Source organism: Mustela lutreola, chromosome 9 (genome assembly GCF_030435805.1).
Source record: "Mustela lutreola isolate mMusLut2 chromosome 9, mMusLut2.pri, whole genome shotgun sequence".
Lineage (NCBI taxonomy): Eukaryota > Metazoa > Chordata > Mammalia > Carnivora > Mustelidae > Mustela > Mustela lutreola.
The window spans coordinates 56,168,383-56,178,131 of NC_081298.1; the positions used below are offsets into that span (position 1 = coordinate 56,168,383).

Sequence of the window (9,749 nt, forward strand, 5' to 3'; positions counted from 1 at the left end):
GGTGATTTTTTTTACTTTGTGTTTGAACTGGAATTCGGTTGTAGGTCTCATGTCACATTTGGGTATTACCTTTGTTTAGTCTCTTATATTGGAGAATAGTCCCCTAGTTTTGAGTTTTATTTATTTATTTATTTATTTATTTAAGATTTTATTTATTCATTTGACAGAGATCACAAGTAGGTAGTGAGGCAGGCTGAGAGAGAGAGAGGAGGAAGCAGGCTCCCCCTTGAACAGAGAGCTCAATTCCAGGACCCTGGGATCATGACCCAAACTGATAGCAGAGGCTTTAACCCACTGAGCCACCCAGGAGCCCCGAGTTATTTTTAAATACAAATATTGAGGAAAGAGTGGTGATGAGTAGGAAATAAGGATGCTGATATTTTTTTCTATTAGTACATTCATCTTTTTTTTTTTAAGATTATTTATTTATTTGATAGAGAGAGGCAGGGAGGCAGGCAGAGAGAAAGGGGGAAGCAGGCTCCCTGCTGAGCAGAGAGCCCAATGCGGGGCTTGATCCCAGGACCCTGGGACCATGACCCAAGCCAAAGGCAGAGGCTTTAACCCACTGAGCCACCCAGGCGCCCCTGTAGATTCATCCTTAAGATGGTAGTAGAGTAAAACTCTTTTTATTTAAGAGTTTCTCGCTCATGTATCATGATTTTTAGTTTCTCCAGTGAGGAGAAAAGATGTATAAGTGGTTTTTAGTTGAGTTTTTAATTTTTAAAATCCCACATAAGAATATTTTATTTAAAAGGAAATTAAAAATTCAGGGTAGCAAAATTGTTCAAAGGAAAAGAGAAAGACTATTTGTCAGCAGATCCTTTGTAGACTTTTATTTTTATGGTTCAAGTGCTTTTTTGTGAAGTGTAAAAAATGAAGTTAATGTAAACCTAAGGCATCAACAACCAAAGTTCTCACGAGAGTTTTAAACTTTTAATTATATAGCATTAGTGGCAGTAGATTCCAGGCCTCTTTTATTAATATTACAAGGTACTTCATGACCAGTTTTTTAATTCTAAAGTCAGTATCATTAAATACTTAAGAGTCAAGTTCAGAAAAACAGAAGACCTCTGTGCTGTTGCTAACTTCTCACCAATGCCCTTAAGACAATATCACCAGTATGGTACACTGCTTTATCTTTCCTAAACACTACTTCTGAGTATTTGAAAATATATTTGAATTAAATCCTTAATGTTGTGAAAGTTGTGAACCATGAGTGAGTCTTGTATATGGTATAGATTGTTGCAATAAAAAATTGTGAACTCCTGATGTGAATAGTAGTTACACCTCCCCCTCCTCCCCTTTTATTTATTTATTTATTTATTTATTTTAAGTTTTTTTTTTTTTTTAAAGATTTTATTTATTTATTTGACAGACAGAGATCACAAGTAGGCAGAGAGGCAGGCAGAGAGAGAGAAGGAAGCAGGCTCCCTGCTGAGCAGAGAGCCCGATGTGGGACTCGATCCCAGGACCCTGAGATCATGACCTGAGCCGAAGGCAGCGGTTTAACCCACTGAGCCACCCAGGAGCCCCTTATTTATTTTTTTAAAATATTTTATTTTTAATGATTTTTTAAATTCATTTGAGAGAGAGAGAGCACAAGGAGGGGGAGAGACAGGGAGAGAGAGAAGCAAAGAAGGAGAAGTAGACTCCCACATGAGCTGGGAACCTGATGCAGGGCTCAATCCCAGGACCTGGTGATCATGACCTGAGCCAAAGGCAGATGCTTAACCATCTGAGCAGCCCAGGCGCCCCCTTCCTCACTCCCCCCTTTTTTGGGTTATGATTTTATTTATTTATTTGACATACTGAGATCACAAGTAGGCAGAGAGGCAGGCAGAGAGAGGAAGAAGCAGGCTCTTCGAGGAGCAGAGAGCCTGATTCGGAGCTCGATCTCAGGACCTGAGCCGAAGGCAGAGGCTTTAACCCACTGAGCCAGGCCCCCTTTCCCCACCTCCCTTTTTAAAACATTTTTCTCTTTATAGTATTTCTGCAATTTTTAGTCAAACTTATGAATGAAATATGAAGTACCCTATAACCTTTCAAGATTTAACTATGCATATAGAGTATGCAGCCTCCATTTAAGTAATCAGAGATTCTTTATTAATTTATATAAATCCACTCCTATATCCTCTTTTCCTGGGTTTACTTAGCTGCTCTCCCGCATTTATAGGAAATGCACACATACTCAATTGTGACTCTCTTATTTATACCACTGATTTGAATGACAACCAGATATACCCCACCCTTTAAACACACACACACACACTTAACGTAGCTTTTTGCAAAAGCAGGAACTATATAAATAAGTAGATACTAAGGAACAGATGCTTCTCTGAAATGCCATCCTTAAGAAGGCAATAAAAGAATCTTAGGGTAGGAGAGTCTTACTGAATCTGTTTCAGTTCTTTTCTCTGTCCATTTAAATACATCTCCTGCCAGGCTGTACTGGTGTACAGCATGACTTCTTCCAGATTTGGAACGGTTAATTTTTATTAGGATGGAGTTCAGCTCTTCAGTTTCTATCTTCTTCAACCTCTGATTTTTAGCAAAACATTTCTTCAGTGGGCCATCTTTTCTAGAAACCAGGTCCTACATTTTTTAAAAAGATTTTTTTTTATTTATTTGAGAGAGAGAGAGGGAGTGCCCATGTGCCTATGGGCAGGGTAGGGGCAGAGGGAGACGCAGACTCCCCACTGATCGCCTCACCTGAGGTGAGGTCTGATCAGAGGATCCCAGGATCGTGACCTGACCTGAAGTCGGATGCTTAACTGCCTGAGCCACCCAGGTGCTCCAAGTTCTACTTTTTTATATGAATGCTTCCCAGAACTGAAAATACTTAGTATAACTAGATTAGAGAATTTTTTTTTGTTTCTTTTAGATTAGAAAATTTTAAAAGTTGCCTTCTTTGATCTAGATTCTAGATGTTGTATTTGTGTTCTTGGCAGGCAAGGCACACAGCTGATTCAGGTGGAATCTGCTCAAGTCCCTAGGGAAATTTCACCTTGTAAAGTTAAAACCTTTTATGGACTCACTTTAATAACTGCATTGAGTGTACTTAGCATAAATTTATTTTTTTTTACTTCATTAGACACAGGCTATTTTTTCACATTATGGTGTAAATTCTACTACAGTGAGTATTTTTATGAAAAAACCCATTCAGTTCAGGATTTTTTTTTTTTAAAGATTTTATTTGTTTATTTGACAGAGATCACAAGCAGGCAGAGAGGGAAGCAGAGAGAGGGCGAGAAGCAGGCTCCCTGCCAAGCAGAGAGCCCGATGTGGGCCTCGATTCCAGGACCCTGGGATCATGACCTGAACTGAAGGCAGAGGCTTTAACCCACTAAGTCACCCAGGCGCCCCAAATTTAGGATTTCTTGATTTACTTTAGATTTCAAGAAGGTTAATGGCTGTATAAAAATGTAATAGATTTTTAAGGATCTTGATTTAAATTGATAATTGACACTTTTCAGATAGGTTTACCAATGTAACTTTTTACCGTTTCACTACACTTGGTAACTTTATTTGGAAAATAAGGTGTTTTTTTGATAACTTGATTTTGTGATTTGTGTCCCTTTCATTGAACATGGATTTTACTTTCTTTTTTTTTTTTTTTAAAGATTTTTTTTTTAAATTTTTTTTTTTTATTTATTTGTCATAGAGAGAGAAGCGAGAGCAAGCACAGGCAGACAGAGTGGCAGGCAGAGGCAGAGGGAGAAGCAGGCTCCCCGTCAAGCAAGGAGCCCGATGTGGGACTCCATCCCAGGACACTGGGATCATGACCTGAGCCGAAGGCAGCCGCTTAACCAACTGAGCCACCCAGGCATCCCTGAACATGGATTTTAGAAAGTTTATTTGCAGAGGGGGGAAAATACAGAGCAAGAAAATAAAAACTCTAAGAAAAGGTCAAATGTTTTAAAAGCAGGTTTGGGGATTTTTATTTATTTTTCTGTTCATGCATTTTTTGGATGGGAACGCATTTATAATTATAGTTACTGGGGCGCCTGGGTGGCTCAGTCAGTTAGGCAGTCTACCTTCAGCTCAGGTCATGATCCCAGGGTCCTGGGATCAATCTTCTCCACCTTTCTTTGCTACTCCCCTTGCTTGTGCTCTCTCACTCTCTCTGTCACATAAGTAAAATCTTTAAAAAAATAAAAAAGCTACCAAGGCAGTTTCTTTCATTTTTTAATTAACATATAATGTATCATTTGCCCCAGGGGTACAGGTCTGTGAGTCATCAGGCTTACACACTTCACAATGCTCACTATGGCACATACCCTCCCCAGTGTCCATAACCCAGCCACCCTCTCTCTATCCCCTACCCCCCAGCAACCCTAAGTTTGTTTTATGAGATTAAGAGTCTTTTATGGTTTGTCTCCCTCCTAATCCCATCTTGTTTCATTTTTTTCCTTCCCTACCCTCCACAACCCCCTGCCCTGCCTCTCAAATTCCTCATATCAGAGAGATCATATATTTGTCTTTCTTCAATTAACTTATTTCGCTCAGCATAATACCCTCTAGTTCCATCCACGTCATTGCAAATGGCAAGATTTCATTTCTTTTGATGGCTGCATAGTATTCCATTATGTATTTATACCACAAAACCATTTGGATATAAAGATATCCAAAACCATCTTTATCCATTCATCTAGGTTCTTTCCATAATTTGGCTATTGTGGACATTGCTGCTATAAACATTAGGGTGTACATGCCCTTTCGGATCACTGCATTTGTATCTTTAGGGTAAATACCCAGTATTGTGCATGCTGGACCGTAGGGTAGCTCTATTTTCAACTTTTTGAGGAACCTGCATGCTGTTTTCCAGAGTGGCTGCACCAGCTTGCATTCCCGCCAACAGTGTAGGAGGGTTCCCCTTTCTCCTCATCCTTGCCAACATCTGCATTTCCTGACTTGTTAATTTTAGCCATTCTGACTGGTGTGAGGTGGTATCTCATTGTGGTTTTGTTTTTCCCTGATGCCAAGTGATATGGAGCACTTATTTGTGTGTCTGTTCGTGTCTTCTTTTTTTGTCTTTTAATATTACAATTTTATTATTTTTATCAGCTTTCCAAGATTCACCATCCAGTGCTCCATGCAATATGTGCCCTCCTTAATACCCACCACCAGGCTCACCCAACCCCACACCTCTCCCCCCTCCCAAACCCTCAGTTTCTCAGAGTCCACGGTCTCTCATGGTTCATCCCTCCTGTGATTTACCCCCCCTTCACTTTTCCTTTCCGTCTCCTACTGTCCTGCATGTTGTTTCTTAATGTTCCACAAGTAAATGAAACCATATGATATTTGACTCTCTCTGCTTGGCTTATTATGCTCAGCATAATCTCCTCCAGTTTTATCCATGTTGATACAAAAGTTGGGTATTCATCCTTTTTGATGGAGACATAATACTCCATTCTATATATGGACCATATTTCTTTATCTATTCATCTGTTGAAGGGCATCTTGGCTCTTTCCACAGTTTGGCAACTGTGGCCATTGCTGCTATGAATATTGGGGTACAGATGGCTCTTCTTTTCACTACATCTGTATATTTGGGGTAAATACCCAGTAGTGCAATTTTCTGCCTATTTCTTAATTGGATTATTTGTTCTTTGGGTGTTGAGTTTGGTAAGTTCTTTACAGATTTTTGATACTAGCCCTTATCTGTTATGTCCTTTGGGAATATCTTCTCCCATTCTGTCCGTTGACTTTGGTTTTGTTGACTGTTTCCTTTGCTGTGCAAAAGCTTTTGATCTTAATGAAGTCCCAGTAGTTCATTTTTGACCGAGGCAGTCTCATATGTACATTTTTACTTAAAGCATGAACTTTTGAGACATCAGAAAAATTTGTAGATTACTGTGTAGGTTAGTGTTAGCAATTGTTGCTTAGCTGGAGAACACTCTTGTGTGCGTGCTGCCACACTGTGTCATTGATGGGAATTGCACCTTTGTTTCACAGCTACAGGCCAAATTTGAGCACCTTAAAAGAGTTCATCAAGAAGAGAGAATGAAGCTTGAAGAGAAAAGAAGATTCTTGGAAGAAGAAATAATAGCTTTCTCAAAAAAGAAAGCTACGTCGGAGATATACCAGAACCAGTCCTACCTGGCATCAGGCAGCAACCTGAAGAAGGACAAGGACCGTAAGAAGTAAGCTATCTCCAAATCCCTCCACTCTGGAGGTCCTCTCCCCCATTACTTTCTGTTTCATTCCCTATTTGATCTTACGCTTATTACAGTCCATTTCCTTATTTATTGTCAGCCTCTGGCAACTAAAATATCAGCTCCTTGAGAGCAGAGACCTGTTCCTCTTGTTCACTATTTCCCTAGCATCTAGAAGAGCATCTGGCACATATGAGATGCTCAGTAAATATTTGCCAAAATTAGCATAAGAATGAATGAACCAAATATCAGAATATAAGAAGGCTCAGTTTACCTGAGGGGAAAAATATCTGCCCTTATTTCATTGTCTAGGCTGTGTTTCTAGCACACATCTAATAACTGCTGAACTACTGTTATGTTAAATTTCATGTGTAAATGGAAGCTATATAACTTTTGGGGGAATCATAGAAGTAAAATAATACTTGATAAGAAGAATTTAGTTTATTTTTTTTAACAAATTCTACTGATGATGATTTTGTGAGAATTTTTATTTTAATAAGGGAACCAGGCTATCGATTCGAACTCCTGTGCTTTGATGTCAGAGCTTGTGAAACCAATGGTGGACGTAAAGATGCAGAGGAAGGTAGAGAGGGTCCCCGTACAATGGGGCGGCCATGAGTAGCATTTGGATGATAATCTCAAGGCTTATAGGTTTGGGGTATGTGTTAAAATCAAAGTTACCAAAATTTTAGAAAATAAGTTTTTTTTCCCTTTTCTATACTTTATGTCCTTTATTTCTCCCACTTAAAGTATCCTTGTCATTTTGCCTGTTTGACTGTTCTTGAAATTCAGCATTGACTGGTTCTTTTGAGACTGCTTCTTGGTGACTCTTTGCCTTAATTTACTCTAGCTACCTCTGTTTTGGCAGCATCCAGCTTTCCTTCTGTTCCTCACAGAGCAATATTTATGGTTTAATTTTGTCATCATATCTTATTTCAAACCCAGCATTTTCAGAATATTGTAATTTAAGTTCAAAATAATTAGGAGAGCTTAATGTTGGCCCATGGCAGCTTTCTATTTTTGAACTACGGAAAAGTGAATCCACAGAGTTTTGGTAGGATTAACTGACCTGTGGGTTTTATGGTTTGTGGGGAAAAGAGAAGGAATGAATTCTCACATCTAATCTTGCAATATAAGTTCTACATGGGCATGGATCTTTGTTTTGTTCATTGATGCATCCATCCCCAGAGCCTGTAGTAATAATAATAATAATAAACAGAGCCTGCTGTAGTAGTGGGCATACAGTTACTTGTCAAAAGAAATAGTATGACTTTGAATAGCCATAATCATTGAATTTCAAAAGATAAACTATAATTTATTATGGCTTTAAGATATGCTTTGAAATATAAAGCTAAGACCTTTTACCTGTTCTTATCCTTTCACCTTAATCTAATCCAGTGTTATTAAGATTGGATTTCCCAAGTTTATTTCATATATGAAAGACAGTTTACATTTGCTTTGTAAAAATTGTTGCCCTGCTCCACTTAAAGACCATTATTAGCATGTGCTCTTGTTTATAAAGTCAGGGCCAAGCCCACAATTTTTTTGAGCGCTCAAAAGAATTCATATTTAACAAAATACAGTTTGGTGTTTTTTAATTTTTTCTTTTCCAAAGGTATCCTGTAGTATATTAGATGTATGTTTGCTCTTTCTGTAAAAGCTTTGTAAAACTAATGATTCTAGTAATTTTTATTTCCTATATGGTTTTTTTGTTGTACCAATCAAAAGGTTTTTTCTTCTCTTTCCAGCTCCAATTTTATGTAAAACAAAGGTTCCAGATCACAGAAGGTCATCACAAGCAAAAGTTATTAAAATGTTAGAAGTATGCTTTGATTTTCTTGCTGTTTTTATTTGCTGTATCAGTTATTCTATATCTGGCAAATGGCTATAGTTATTGCCATTTATGGAAGACATTCTTAAGTATAAGGTTAATGCATAAACCACAGTGTATGATATCACTTTTATATTCGCTGTTAGAAGTTTTCAAGTTGCTGGTTTGTGAGGAATCTAAATCATTTCTCCTGTTACCCATTTATTGTCACTTACATGCATTGTACCACAAAGTGTCAGTGCCCCTGAAAACACAGAAGTCATTCATTATATGGTTATCTGATTGCATTTATATTTCTAAGATGAACTCCTTTTTTTGTACATAAAAAAGGTAAATTTTGGGAAATGTGTTTTAAAACATATTACCCACCTGAAGCTCTAACCTCTTGATAGTTTTATAGAACTTCTTAATTTTTGATATCATTATCCAGTTGGTAACATGATCCTAAGATTTGTATCAGATTATGTAACATGGCCTTCCATGCTTCAGTGTGCCTTACTATCGTTGATGTTTTGTGATGAAACAAGTTGTGTTTTAAGGTAAAAACATGTAGGTATAAATCCCTTTTCTAGTGATGAGTACCTTTGAACCTGAGGTAGGTATTGCCACTCTATTTCATTAGAATGTTTTACATACTTATTGTTTAAAACTCTGTCTTCCAGGGGAAAAATCATAAGGTAGAATCATCTTATTACAAATATTTTTTAAGACCATAATTGTGAGCAACTGAATATTAAAGATATGAAAACTTAGGTAATTCATATATAAAGGGATATTTGGATTCAGTGCCTTTGTAGTATTCTTAGGACAATTTAATGTCTTTTAACTTTTTCTTAACAGTCACTGGTATATAATTTTTCATTTTTTTACTTGAATATCCTAAATAAAATTGACATTTACTCTTGATAAATAAAATATGTATCTACATATTTACTAAAATGTGGTTAAATTACTTTATCTTTTCTTTTTGCAAACTGTCATCTTAAACATTATCAAAATTCTTTCATTTAATCATGTTCTTGAATTATTTTAAGACAGAGGTATATATTACCAGTATTGTTCAGAAATCAAAATGTTTTACTTAGCCAGTGTTGGATTCTGAGCAGTGTGTTTTTTCATGAAGTTGTAAAAGTTGTGAATGAAACCTTTCATTTCATTTCATTCACAATTTATCTGGACAAACACCTTAAATTCCAGTTTTACATTCACAAATGTAAATTCTACAAATGTCTCTTAGCCTTTTAAAACTTTAGTAAAGTAAGTTATAAGTATCACAGAAAAAGCTCTGAACTTTCTTCTCTTGATCAGTAATCCCCAAGTTCTGGAATGTGGGAGCACAAGAGCCCATGAGTCCATGAGGGCAGGTAGCCTATCATACAGAGCCCAACCACTGCCACAGCGCTGAGTGTTAGCAGAGGAGAGTATCATCCCAGAAACTGAATTATGTGATGTGAGTAGTGATTATCTGTAGATTTATTATATCAAACTGTATTAAACAGCTATCCTCAGCTTTAATAAAGTTACTTTTAAATGCCAGATTGGTTGTTGGCATGCTAAAACAAAGTTATTCAGTTCTGTAGTTGAAGAGATTATGGAAACCTGCCCAAAACTCTGAACTTAGAGGGGTGATCATCTTGTGCTTCTAGTGACTCTGCTGTGAGAAAGACTCACCACATGTTCTTCAATCACAATGTGATTTTATGTATTTGGGATTCCAGGTAAGATTTTAGTTTAAAAGAGTTATCCTTCAAAGAACAAAATTT

The 9,749-nt window shown here is 37.2% G+C and overlaps 1 protein-coding gene across 4 annotated transcripts in view; it reads left to right on the forward strand.

Moving 5' to 3' along the window:
* SEPTIN10 (septin 10) overlaps positions 1-9,522 on the forward strand; it is an 80,015-nt gene extending 70,493 nt beyond the window's left edge. For 3 of the 4 annotated variants that reach the window (XM_059134264.1, XM_059134266.1, XM_059134267.1), the window contains 3 exons: positions 5,956-6,143; positions 6,656-6,813; positions 7,904-7,988. In XM_059134264.1, coding sequence (XP_058990247.1) covers positions 5,956-6,143; positions 6,656-6,773 — 306 coding nt within the window. In that variant the 3' untranslated portion in view covers positions 6,774-6,813; positions 7,904-7,988. Of the gene's footprint in view, positions 1-5,955; positions 6,144-6,655; positions 6,814-7,903 lie in introns of all 4 variants that reach the window. The other variant, XM_059134265.1, reaches the window with a different exon arrangement.
* The last annotated feature ends 227 nt before the right edge of the window (positions 9,523-9,749 follow it).